This window comes from Protopterus annectens, chromosome 12.part0 (assembly GCF_019279795.1).
Source record: "Protopterus annectens isolate FY-2018-M chromosome 12.part0, PAN1.0, whole genome shotgun sequence".
Taxonomy (NCBI): domain Eukaryota; kingdom Metazoa; phylum Chordata; order Ceratodontiformes; family Protopteridae; genus Protopterus; species Protopterus annectens.
Genome location: NC_056746.1, coordinates 613,142,975 through 613,157,974, shown reverse-complemented (window position 1 = coordinate 613,157,974; position 15,000 = coordinate 613,142,975). Strand labels below are relative to the sequence as shown.

Below are 15,000 nucleotides of genomic sequence, written 5' to 3'. Positions count from 1 at the left end.
TAATGATCAGATAAAACATGATCTTCACAGAAGGGTAACAAAGGAATATCTTGAGGTTTGTGAATTTAAATGGCAGATTTTGTTGAATGCTACTGCATATCCAGGAATTAATAAAGTCTGTTCCATTATTTCTATTTTAAAATGAAGGCATTATATTGTTTGTAATTGTTTTTAGAGCTTAATTGATTTAGAGTCTGATTGGATGTTTTACATTTATGTGACATGAGAGTTCTTATATAAGGTAATTTGTTCTACATGTTTTTTGCTCTGATGAAGTTCCAATACTTGGGAATGAAAGCACTCAACTTTTGAATAAACTTTGGAATTTTATTACTGCTCATTTCTTTCATCACTCTACCACAGGTGTATGTACTTCTGAATAACTTATGTACCAGCAGCAGTAGTAGGTTTCAGTGAAAGACTACATAAAGCAATGAATATGCAGATGCAGTGGAGACAGGTTGGAGATGTTGAGAGCTGGAGGAAAAAGCCTGTTGTAAGCATTTAAACAAAGGATGAACAGCAAATAGAACTTGGTACTTGGTTTAGACAATATTGTTATTCCCTGATTATTCAGTTTGTCTTATATTAGAGCATTAATGTATACAGGAGGAACTCAACCCTTCTGTAAAATGAGTTTTGAGACAGTAACATTGGCAGAAAAAATGTAATGAATGTGAAAGGAGGAGTAATATATCTCTTTGGAAAGGTTCTGTTTATCAAAATTTAAATGTACAGCTAAAATAAACATGGTGTTACTATTTATAATAACTGACACAGAAGAAACTGGTTTAAAGTGTTCTTTTCAAGGCTTATGCCAGTATGTACATGACATTAAAACAGTTGTGGATAACAGAAAATAATGATCTGGGAGATGAGAAATTCATGGAACTTTAAAAACTGAAAACAAGTTGCAGTATGTGTCTAATGTGATAATAATTAATGGGAAATTGAGTGTTTAAGTACTGGGACAACAGAAAACATGTTTTTCTTAGGATTATTCAAAAAGGTGAGGACAGTGTGGGGAGCATGGGTATTCCTGGAAAAAATGTAAAGCATGTTGCATAAATAAGTGAGGAGTGGTTATGGTTTGATTTTTCCACTAATTAATGAAGAAAGAGAAAGTGAGAAAATGAAAAAGGAAGAACAAGTTCTTTTGAAAGAAAAGGTGGAAAAAATGATGAAATGACAAGGGGTTGGAAGGTAAGGATCTACAAGATGAAGGTATAGTAAATGCTACACTAGATGAAGTCTGCAAATTAGTTAATACAAAGAAAAGCATATAGAAATGGAAAAATGATTTGGGGGTATTAGATAAACAGGCAGAATAAGAGTTAGATGAAGGTAATGAGTCAGTAAAAAAAAAGTGTAGAATTCTATTGGCAGCAGAGTGAGGAGAAGACAATGGAGGCTGTAACATTGACTAAAAATGCAAAAAAAAAAAGGTTCAGTATAAGTATAGCATCATTGAATCTGAATAGCATTAAGAGTGATGTTAGAAGAAAGGCAGTATATGAATGTAGAGAAAAAATGATGCACAGGTTAATGTGTTTGCATGATATAAGATGTACAGATAAAAGGAAAACGCTGAGATCTGAGATGATGATGTGAAAAAGAAAAGTGGTGTGGACTGTACTTGATTAGTTGCTGCAGCATTATTAAAAATGAATGTTAGACATAATGGCAAAGGTAACAGGAAGAGTCTTAGTAAGTGATTTAAGAAAGAGAAAGAAAGAGTTTAGACTTGTGGTAGTGTATGCATATACAAATGAAAACAACGTTTACAGAAATTCAAAGTTATGCGATAGTAAATATGTCCATAAATGGATGACTTTAATTGTAATTTAAGAAAGGAGAAAGGAAAACAGCACAAAATATAAAAATGATCAGATAGGTAGTAAATAATGGTAGGTTAAGAATTGGTAAAGGGAGATAATATATTTTTAAGAGAGGTTAACTTAAAGCCGAGATTGATTATATATTGTTTCCAGAAGACATGAGTGGAATAAAACATGGAATAAAGCAATATTCAGATCATTGGAGAGGTTGACTATTTAATAAAATAAGGACAAGGGTTAAAAGACTGATAGTAAAAACTGCAGCAATGGAATGTCTTAAAAACAAAGGAGGCAATTGTGGGACGATCATATGATAATTAAGCCATTGTATGGATGTTTGACAAAGTGGTAGTATAAAGAATAGTTTTAAAAATGTACTTCAAAATAAAGAGCGGGCAATGTAAGAAGGAAAAGTGACATATAACAAGCAAAAAGAAATTTATGAAAGGATAGTGGAGAAGGGAACTTGAAGAGAAAAAATACATTATATACATATAATAAAAATAGAAATAATGATATTTAGGCAAAATATCTGAAAGGAAGGAGAAAAGAATAAATGTCTCCATTTTCAGGTAGAAAATTGAGATATAACGGGAGAAAAATGAATGTAATGAAGGATGAAAAGGAACTGTTAAGATATAAACAAGGAGAAATAAATAATGAATATAATTGAAAGCTATGTACAGAAAAAATGTAAGAATTGGTGCATGGAAAGTGAAGAAGACGAAAAAGGAGGTCATATGAAAGAAACAGAAAAAAACAATTGAGAGGAAAGAGAGAATGCTATTAAGGACAGAAAAGAAGAATCTGCCCCAGGTCCAGATGGAGTGGCATATAGTTTTTAAAACAAAATGTCATGTAATGAAAACACATTTTTTATCAAATATTAAGGGTTTGAAAGATATTTATGAAGGGGTTGTAACATTTATATGAAAAACACGGGGAAAGGAAGAAATAAAAAAATGGAGACTGATTACACTGGGAAATGATGATTATACAGTAAAGAATGATAGGTATTATGAAAAAAGGACAGAATGAAGAGATACATGGGATTAAATGGAAAAGAATAAATAAAAATGATGGTAAAAGAAGCAGTTGGGTATATAGCTTAAAGGGGAGGTAAAATGAAAAGTAACTGTGTGATATGGTTAAGGCGTTTGACATAATTGAGCATGAGGAAGTATTACGTATTTTAAAAGAATATGAAGTGGGAGGGAAAATCAAAAGGCCAATGAGGACAATTTATGAAAATGTGTGTGTATCTGTGATGGTAAATGGATAAGTAGAAAAAAAATAAAGACAGGGAAGGGGGGAAAGCAGGATTTTCCATTCAGCAGGTTGTTGTTTGTGATGGGAATAAATGCAGTTATGCAGACATGTAGATCAGAGTTAGAGGATGGTAGATGCAAACTTAAAGAAGGAATAAAGGTACCATTAATGTTTACTTATGCAGATGATTGGGTTTTCCTAGCCAAGAACAAACATTGGATGAAAGAGATATATTTTGGAAGAGAGCAAATTTTGGATACAGTAGGATTACAGTAAAAAAAGTAACTAACTAAATAAATAAACAAATAAATAAAGGTTTAAAAGAAGTGGCAAGAATGGCAGGGATTTATTTTGCTATAAGTGAAACTGATGCTCTAGGAGTTATGTTGTAAAAGAAACGTGAAAGATTATAGATTGGTGGAGGGTGTTTCAGTTATCCCTAAGAAGAGGGTATACATGTTAAACAAATCCATAGTTTGTATATGTTTTGAAGATGCATGAAAAAGTGAATTGTGGGGCATTTTATTTGTTTATCTATTTGCTTGTGGGGAACAAGGCTGAATCCAACCAATACTGGATAGTTTATAATGTAAAGGGGAATGAGGGTTTGAATTTAATAATCCTGGTTATTTTTTTAATGTTAACTGATTATTTATTTACTTATAATTTATTTGACATTTGTTTATTGGAGTAGTCTGACTGGTTCTACAGAGCCCATTTTCAGTGGAGGCCCAGGGAGAAAAGCTCCACATACAATACAATACAAATACAGTATAATCCACAAACAATACAAGCGACATGAGGAATACTATACAAAAATAAGTTGATTGAATGTAAACTAGGATACAAGATATACTATATAGCTGGACAATTCTATACAGTTATATCATTCTAGACAATTTTAGTCATTCTAACAACATATATATATATATATATATATATATATATATATATATATATATATATATATATATATATATATATATATATATATATATATATATATATATATATATATATATATATATATATATATATATAAATAGCCTATGAGTAGATAAATGTACAAAAGTAGTGCGTAGGTAGTACAATGTATGACATTGGCTATTATAGTACATGAAAAATAAAATGTTGGTTGAAGTTAGAAAAATAATAGTTGAAGAGTTAGTGATACAGAAAGACAGTGAAAGAGTTAAGAAGAATAGAGGCATTACATACCGAGCAGTAGCTTAAGGATATAGTATAGAAACAGAGAAAAAGTTAGGAGAGACTTAGGATCTTGTAAACTGTAAAGGAGTGAGGTCTGACAGAAGAAGAGGATGAAGCTAGTATGGAAGAGGAAGAGCTGAGCATTAGACTGGATTAGTAGAGGAGCAGAGCCATGTATTTTTGAGATGATTTTTTAAAGAGCTTTTAAAGTGGGTTAGGCTAGTCATAGACCTTGTAAACAGAGGTAGTAAAGTCCATAGTTTAGAGACAGAATATGAATACAGAGGGTGACCTGTTTTTGTGTAAAGTGGATAGCTGAATAAAAGAAAGTTGGTTGGGGAGTTCTAGTCAGTTTAGTTCTAACAGCAGATTACAGTGGTGTGTGTGATATTTAGTGTATGTGGCAAACTTTGCAACTTTGTTGTATCACTGTTCCATCTTGCTTAGGGTAGAAGTGTGTAAGTTAGTTACAATAGGGGCACCATACAGAAAGGAGGGAAGTAAAAAGGTTTTTGCTAGAACAGCTTTGTTTGCTGTAGTTAAGAAATGTTTGTTTGCATATAAGAGTCCTAGTTTTTGATGAGTTTTCTTTATATTTTGCTGAATATGGGGGGGGGGGGCGGGTCAAAGGAAAGTTTATTATCAATGATTACTCCTAGAAGTTTAGTTTCCTGCACTATTTCTATGACAGTGTTGTCAAATGTAATGATGGTGAAATGATCAGTGAAAGGGGTGCTTTTTTGGTGTGAAAGAGTAGTGGTTTAGTCTTCTTTGCATTAAGAAAGAGTTGGACATTTTTTGGCCAGGATTCGACAGCATTAAAGGACTGTTGGGTTTTTGAAAGCAGTTCTGGTAGTGATAGAGCAATAGAGATTATGGTGGAATCATCAGTATATTGAATGAGGATTCTAGGGTGGGAGGAAGTGTAAAGGTTGTTATAGAAAATATTGAAGAGTAGGGGTCTGAGGATGGAGCCTTGAGGGACTCTAGTAGGGTTGTAGAGAAAGGGTGAGAGTTTGTTAGACCATTTCACTCCTTGCTTACAATCCTTGTGGTAGCTCTGAAACTATTTTACTGTGTTATGTGGAAAGCCTAAATTAGACAGTGTGTTCAGTAGTAGGGGTTGAGAGACCATGTCAAAGGCCTTAGAGAGGTCAAAGAATACTGAGGCTGTATAGGATTCTGCATCTCTGGCCTTGTTCATGGTGTTTGTAAAGGATAATAGAGCTGTAGATGTGCTTTGGCTGGGTTGAAAACCATGTTAAGTTTTGGTTAAAAGGTTGTTTTAATAGGTATTGCATTACCTGCTGATGGATACTTCTCACGAGAATTTTGGATATGGGTGACAAGATGGATATATTACGGAAGTTGGTTGGTTCAATACAGTTGCCTCCTTTGTGGATGGGGGAGGTGTGAGATTGTTTCCATGTGGCTGGTACTTCTAATAAATTTAATAATAATAATAATAATAATAATCATAATACATTTAATAAATCTGTTTTCATTGTTAAAAAATATCTGCAAAAAAGACAATACTATAAAATGTGCTATTTGAAAATATAAAGATGTGTATGGGTGATGTAAGAAAAGGAAGAGAGAAACTAAGACTTTATAAGAGAATTAATATGAAAGATAAACAAAGACATAGAAACTGATATAAATGAAATAGAAATGGAAAGGAAAGAACAGTATAAAATAATGAAAAATAAATGTTATGTTGATCCTTGAAAAACTGGAGGGGATGTGATTACAAGAAAGCAATAAGGAAAAGTTAGGAAAGACTTGAACCTTTTTTGAAACTAGTGATTTTCTGTACTGTTTATTGTTGGACAAACTGCCAGTAAAAAGTAACCTGAAATATAAGAATATGTAATAGCTGTAATATTGCAAAGACATCCCAACACAGTTATATTTTTTTTATTGCAAAAGTTTTTTTTTAATTATTCATAGATGTTTATAAATAGAATGTATTTAAAAACATTGATAAAACAGTGTAAGAAACTTCTCTGTGTGGAGGATTTCCAGTCCATATATCTCTAGTTAATCACTGTATATTAATCAGATCAGACAATAGTAGTAGAAGTAGTGAAATTAAACTCGTCTTAAGTAAAAAAAAAAATAATAAAAAATATATAATTGTACAGAATTACTAAGTATTCAAAAGTAATTCAAGCAAGGCAGACAGTCTGCTTCCAGTCGAAAATCCTTTATTAAGTACACAGACATGAGATCCAAGTAAAACAAAAATAGAGTAATAGTTTCCTCACAAGCTTTCTAAATAAATATATATATATATATATATATATATATATATATATATATATATATATATATACATACTTTTTATCAGGCAAGGGGGTGGTCTATTGTGCTGTAAAACAATGTGTTATTGTCTGATCTGATTAATATGCAGTGATTAACTAGAGATATATGGACTGAAAATCTCCACACACAGAAGTTTCTTACACTGTTTTGTTTTTGGACCCACTATACTTGTTTAGTGGGTTGTTTTGAGACTTCGGGTAAAAACATTGATAAAGACATGGTGCTGTATAGAAAACATAAGGCTGGGAGTGAAAATAAAACTGAAAAATGGGAGAAAATATTATTAATTCCCATTTTATGGGCATGGAAAAAAAGATGTGAAGCATTGCTATGAAAATGGTTATGGTGGAAGGGGCAGGGGTGTGAAAAGGTTGTGGAATATATTTAGAAAAGTGAATATATGCTGTGTCTGAATGTGATATAATGTATAAATAATGAAAGAAATTTGAAAAAGTATAAATACAATAAAGCAATCACTATTCTTTTTGATAGGCACAGAGGGATAGTTTACATCCACCTGAGCTACCACTAACTCAGGTAGATGGAACCTCAGCTTAATGTCCCTTCCAAAGGATGGGTTAGATAAACCTAGTATTATCTTTGTGATGGTACTCACCAGATTATATTACAGATCACAAAGATATTATTTTATGGACAACTGTGATAAATTGTTGAATCCTTCTGAGCCACATCTACTTCTGAAGCTGTTATTTCTACATTTACCAGACACTAAATAATCACACATTTATAATTTAGATTTTGGAAAATAATACATGCATACCATTCTCTCTTTAATTGTGTTATGTAATTAGTCTAGTGATGCAGTGAATCCAAATACCTTAAACTGAAGGATTTTTGGAGGTACAGCTGAGTGTATGACAGAATATCTTACAACATTTGGTTGATACAGTCTAACATTCAGACAATTGCTTTTCATTTATTGACAAATACATGTAATATTGACAAAATGGCATTACAGGTGCATACCTATCTGTATAGGACAGGAACTAAGCTGTGGACGTGGCACTTCTGTAGCTGCAAACAAAAACAAACAGTAATATTAGTGACTGAGATAAAAATGCTAGAAATTAGTAATTTCAGTCATTGTTCTGCCTAAGATCATAGCTCAGTTATTTTTTTATTTTTACATGGCAGATGGCAGATTGCTCCCTATCCATTCCTAGATGTAGTCTCTTTACTACTGTTACCTTTCAATTTCTATAATAAAGTATCTCAGATATGACAAAGACCCATTACCAAATGGATAGAAATGGTGACCTACTGGAACTCACTGTATTTATCAAAAATGACCATGTCTAACTCTTCAAGGTTATAGGTCACTATTTACACCACAATTTCAATTCTGCCACCACAAAAAAAGAAGAAAAAAAATCACAACATCATACTAGAACCCTTTCAAAGTACATAGTAGGGAGCAACAAGGAACACCCAATTATCTCACATCTTCATTTTTACAAGAGTTAGTATGTTAATCCAAAGAAGTTCTTAGTTTTTGGGATGAAAGCAGGAGGATAAATACATAAATAATTTAGGTGGACAACACAAAACAATGGCTGGACACAGTTTACTACAGGCTCTTCAGATTTAACATGTGGGCTACCAGCCAACTGCATTAATGTTACCTGGAGTGATCTGGTTCAAAGTAAACTTGATACCAATGAGTGACTGGTGAAGATAAACCACCTACTAAGATGCCCTAACTGTATCCCTTCCTCTCAATGAATGACAAAATATCCCACAGCAAAGAGTAAAGGACTACCCAGTTACATTCAAGGTTTTTCAACATGTTTGAATTGGTTATTATTATTATTGTTTTATATGTGACAAAATTGACATTTCATTATCTCTTATGGCACTAGAACTTCAGAAAGAATCAAAACTTGAAAAGGTTTTTGGTTTGGCCTCCTATAAATGAAAGAGAAAGATAAACTGTGCTGAGTTTAAATTAAAACAATCAAAATACATTGGCTATAAGGTATTAAGTGTATCAAGATAAGTATCTTTGGTAGAGAAAGATGCTTGTACATGTAAACTGTTATATTCTATAACGAACAAAGCAGCACACTTTGGTTTCATAAGAACTAGATTGTTGAAATGTCCATACGTCTCAAAATAAAGTGAATACATTTAAATAAAGTTGCTTATATAAATGCCATGCTATGAAACCTGTCTGCATCGTTTCTTACAGCTGTATGAGACATACCTCTCAACTGTACAGATTTTCGCAGAATGTCCAGATTTTTCCTCATATTTTTGGTGCATTTTTCATAAAATTGTGGTTTTCTGGCAAATTAGTGGCAAGTCTATCTAAATATATATATATATATATATATATATATATATATATATATATATATATATATATATATATATATATATATATATATATATATATATATATATATATACATATATATATATATATATATATATATATATATATTTAATTACTCCACTATCTCCACCTACTCATCCTCATAACAAAAGCCATGTTCCTTACTCTCCAGCTTCATACTATAAAACCCTACACTATGCAGTCTTAACTATCACACTGCTTCTCCTGTCAGCCTCACCACTTACCACACACAGCTTCAACACAACATCCCACCTCCATGGCAAACTACAACTATTAGCTATCAATGTTACCACTAAATTTCACCTAGCTCCATGCCTCTTTAGAACTTTGCACACTGACTATTACCTACATAAATTACAGTCACTTAAATGTAAATCCCATACCTCCCTAAAACATAGTAAGATTATCTATAAAATTAATAAACTCTACTTATATATACTAAAAAACATCCATGGTGTGGTGACATACACCCCAGCCCTGGTCCCAAAAAATGAACCAACACAAACTCTGATCAGCTTAGTCCACTTCTCCACAGACATAATGCCACTCTCCTTTTTCTTAACCTGAATATGAGAAGCATCTTAAATAATGTTCATGACCTTCATGAGCTCTATATAAGCCCGAAATTGTATTACTTACACAAACATGGCTAAAACCTGAACTCAATAATAATGAAGTAACAGTGCCAGGTTACAATATCATACATACAGACAGAAAAGGCAAAAGGGGTAGCAACATTATTCAAAGACCATCTCATCCTAGATCACCACAAATTCTAAGGACAACCACAAAGCATTCTATAGCTATGTCAAGAATATCGGTGGCAACACCCAGATCTGCTCTGCGTTACAGCACAAAGGCACGAAAATTACAGAACAAACTGATATTGCCAACATCCTGCAAGATAGGTTCAGTGCTAACTTTACCCCCCCACACACACGCTAAAGGGACCATATCTATACAGGAAGAATGCAGAGTCCCTGTAATCACATCTACGCAGGTAAAAGCTGCACTCTCTAAAGTCAAAAACACAGCATCCATGGAACCGGACATCATCCCAGGCTGAGTTTTACACTAACTTCAGAACAAACTGGTTCCACACTTAAGCACCATGTTCAATAATAGCCTCGCATCAGGCTTTGTGCCCACTGAATGGCGCCCAGCAATAGTTATTCCACTACACAAAGGGGGAGCCACCACTGATCCCGAGAACTATCGATCTATTAGCCTGATGAGCCTGGTCTGCAAGGCCATGGAACGTATCATCATGGAACTCATAAACAAAGACATTGGTAACCTCCAAACTCTGGATCCCACCCAGTTCAGGTTTGTGAAAGGCAGATCATGCCTCCTGAACCTGATCGACTTCTTTGAGGCTGTCACCAAAGTCGTAGATGAGGGTAAGGTGGTTCACACAGCCTATCTTGACCTCGCCAAGGCTTTCGACACCATCCCCCATTCTGGAATTATAGCTAAATTCACTAAACTAGGTATAAATCCCTACATCACAAGATGGATTGCCAACTGGCTCACTGACTGAACCCACACTGTAAAAGTTGCAGACTCCAAATCTGGCCTCAAAGCAGTGACAAGTGGAGTGCCACAGGGTTCCATCCTGGGACCTCTCCTGTTTGGTATCTACTTCTCTGAAGTACAGGCTAACACAGAAGGCCTCTGGCTAATGAAGTTCACAGATGACTGCAAACTAGGAGCCATAGTCAAGTCCCCAAATGATGTGGACATCCTACAGAAGGGCCTCGCTGAGACAGATGCCTGGTGTCAGAACCATGGCCTCAAGCTCACTGCCAAAATGTGCAGTGTCATCCCCTTTGGTAAAAACTCTGTACCCATGAACTACCACATAGGCAGCAATTCACTTAACACCGAATGTGTGATAAGAGACCTTGGGACCCAGGTGGACAGTAGTCTCTCCTTTGATAGTCACATTGCCACAGTAGTCAGAAAGTCCTTCTACGTGGCACACCTCATCAAAAAAGGGTTCTCATCCAGGAAAAAAGAGGTCATTGTTCCCCTCTACTCTACACTCATTAGACCCATTATAGAGTACAACACCCCTTTTGGAATTTACCTCACAAGACATCTGCAGCAGCTGGAAAGGCCACAGAAGTACCTCATAAAGAGGATTACTGACCTCAAACAAATGCCATACACTGACTGCCTCAAAAAACTCCAGCTTTACTCCGTAGCATATCGCCTACTTCGAAGTGATCTCTGCCTAACATATAAAGCTATGTCAAACCCAGAGCTGTTGGACATGCTACACCTAAAAAAATCTCAATCCGTCCGAGCTACATGCTCTAGGGACCTAAACCTTGTCACCATAATAAACAGGACATGCTGGAGGGATAGATTCCTGTCCCAGAGACTTCCCATACTCTGGAACAGGCTACCCATCTATGTCTAGGAAAGTTCTTCATTAGCACTCTTCAAGAAAAATCTTGATGAGTGGATGGGAAATAGGAAATACACCCCGGGGATTACTTCTGTGTCTCTGCTTGACAGTGGCACAGGAAAATAACTTTTTTTAGGTGGCATAATCCAAGGAACCTTGTTGGCTAGGCTTACGTAGGCCCTTGGGCCGATAGTCTAGTACCTACCTATGAACCTATGAACCTATGAACCTATGAATAACCTGATGTTAATATTCCAGACATCAGTGAGTTAGAGATCATTTTTACTAGACTAAAACTGAACCCCAATAAACACATAAATATCATAGACTGCTATTTCCTACCTGGTAACAGCACTACTAGTATGGAAAACCTACTAGAATGGATCACAAACTCCCTTCCCCAAGAAAATATTTTATTAGGACACTTTAATATAGACTGGCTTAACTGCTCTGGCCCCAATCTATCCACCCACATTAACCTCTATGGGTTTACCCAACTTATCTCATCCCCCACTAGAACTGATAAAACATCCAAACACCAGTTCATACTGGACTGGATTCTTATATATGATCCTTCCCTCGTATCCCAAGCTGGCTGTCTGCCCAATAGTCTTAGGGACCATCAACCAACCTTCCCACTTAGAAATAGAACTCATCAATTTAATCAAGCAACCTTTAGAGTAGTCAGAAACAAAAAGAACTTTAAACCAAACAACTTTATACCTGATCTAAAATGTTGCATTTGAAAGCCACTGACACAATTACCCCTTGATGAGGCAGTATGCTACTTTAACTCAACCTTCCTACAAATATTAAACCATCATTTTCCCACCAGAACCATAAGAATAAAAGCAAAGTATGCCCCCCTGGCTACGTATGGCAACAAAAACTATTCTCAAAGACAGGGACAGAGCATGGATCCAACTTCACAAAAACAAAACCCAGTCAGCAAAACAAAACTACTTAGAACTCCATAATAAAGCCAAGAAACCCATTAAACTAGAGAAAATGAACTACTACCAAAATCTCCAGGAAAAACATGCCCACAACCCACAAATATTCTGGGCCACAATAAATTCCATACCAAGTAAATCTGCTACCCCTATGCCAGCAACAGTAAACAACCAGGATAATATCCTCACTCAGTTCAATAAATACTTAAACAAAACAGTTCAGGCCCTTGCAGACATCCAAAATAATGGGAGCTGCCCCACCCTAGCATCCTTACAAAATATCACAAATGCACAAGATAATACTTCCCACTTCAGCTGGCATCCATTGTCAACCAATTCCATCTTAAAACTCCTCCATAAACCTAAAACAAACCACACTGGCTGCCAATAATTTACCAGCAGAATTCCTTCAACTGGCTGGAGAGGCCATAGCCTATCCAGTTACCATTCTCATCAATAGATCAATAACAGAGAGCAAAGTATCTTCTATATGGAAAACCTCCCATATAATGCCACTACACAAAGGAGGTAGCTCCTTAGAATTCAGTAATTACAGACCAATTGTTTTTCCATCACCCTTATAAAAAGTTTTAGAAAAAGTTGTTCACACTCAACTAATGCACTACCTTCTAAAAAACAATCTGCTATCTACATATCAACATGGCTTTAGACCCTTCCACAGCACACCCAGAGCACTAATGTCTTTTTCCAGTACAGTGAATCACCACAGAAACAAGGGACAACTAGTTTGTACCATATTTTTAGATCTAGCTAAAGCTTTCCATATGGTCAACCACAATAGACTTCTTAATACACTTTCCACCCTAAACATCAGCCCCTCAGCTGGTGGTTTAAAAGTTACCTGTCACAGTGGCAGCAAGCAGCAAAATGGCAGAACCAACTTCCCTCTCTCTTACCAGTATCCATGGGAGTCCTCCAAGGATCCATCCTTGGTCCATTACTCTTCTGTCTATTTACTACTCAATTTTTGTCCTCCATACCCAATGCCTTGGTAGTACAATATGCTGATGACACCACACTCATATGTGCCGCCCACACATTAAATGACCTACACTCCCTAACCCAAAACTTTCACTAGCCGAGACCTGGTTCACTAACTCCCAGCTTATTCTCAACTCAAAGAAAACAAAACTGCTTCTCTTCAGCCTATGTAGATTCCCCCAAGTGACAACTTTAGCATCATGTCCAGTAACAAAACCATGATTACCCCAACCACCCACACTAAACTGTTGGGTGTAGAAATAGATAACAACCTAAAATTCAACATTCATATAGCCCAAACTATCAAGAAAGTTCACAAAAACTAGGACTGCTCTATCAGAACCAGTCATTTCTCACTAAACACACTAAAGGTACTATAGCTAGGCCACATCTATTGTCTACCCTCCTCTACACATCCCCATTACTAACTAACCTTTGCAAAGCTGACCTAAATAAATTAGAATCCTGTTACAACAAGATTGCTAGGTTTGCTACAGAGACCTCATATATGACCCATCACTGTGATTCTTTCAAACAACTAAACTGGCTGGAGCTGCCTAAACTACTGCAACTCAATCAATTGTCACTGGCCCACAGATTATACCACCACCCTTATAAAACCCCGGTGCTCCAAAATATAATCCTATTTTATACCACAACTAGATCTCTAAGATCTAGAACCCATAACCCCATAGATGCCATCAAACATAATGATGCTGGGAAATTACTCTTCAGCTACTCTATTTCTAAGGCATAGGATTCCCTGCCTACCCACCTGACCTCCATTAGCTCCACTAAACAATTTAAAAAGCTCCTCAAAACACACTTTATGAATAACTGGCTATGCTCTTGTGCCACCCCAGGGTAAACACTTACTTAACAATCTACTCTCCATCTACAACTTCTCACCCTATCACAATGAGTGCCTTATATTATGTATCCCATGTAAAGTACTGATATGAGTGATTCCTCTGCTAGGTGTGAATTCTATAGTATATTAATATTCTTAGGAATGAATATTGCTTTTACTATGTATTGCAGGGTCTATATTAGAATCGCAAAAGCTGACTTTCGCGAATACATGTTCATCGGCACATAAATGTTGATGTACTAAAACAGCAAAGTACAAAAAAGTGAATTTGAGAATGCCAAACGTATTTTCTTGGCCAGCAGGGTGATCGTGTGGATGAGGAAATGAATCCTTTTCCCCACTGTAGTGCAGTCTCGGAGTTGGTATATTTAAGTAGGGGGGTGTGGGGGGTGCAGGGGCAGGCTTGCCCCCCTGCAAACATGTTTGAAAAAGTGTTTTACATTAGGTTTGTTCAGTTAGGTTTACCTTACTTGTATGGCGCTGCTGCTTCTGGGAATACGTTCAACGTTCTCATTTTCACTTTTTTTGTACTTTGCTGTTATCGTTCCTCGACATTTATGTGTCGATGAACATGTATTCGCAAAAGTCAGCTTTCACAATTCTAATATAGACTCGTATTGCATGATATTATGATTTGTGCAATTCTTTCTGAATGACTGTATACTTTGTAGCTGTTTTACTATGTTATAACTTGATATTCATTGATTCTGCTTGTTATTATGCTTGTTATTACTAACTGCTGT

At 35.5% G+C, this 15,000-nt stretch overlaps 1 protein-coding gene across 1 annotated transcript in view; it reads right to left on the bottom strand.

The window, feature by feature from the left end:
• LOC122816198 overlaps positions 1-15,000 on the bottom strand; it is a 402,987-nt gene that overhangs the window by 385,874 nt on the left and 2,113 nt on the right. Inside the window, exon 2 of the mRNA XM_044088949.1 lies at positions 7,629-7,676. Within this exon, the coding sequence (XP_043944884.1) occupies positions 7,629-7,676 (48 nt within the window). The remainder of the gene's footprint in view (positions 1-7,628; positions 7,677-15,000) is intronic.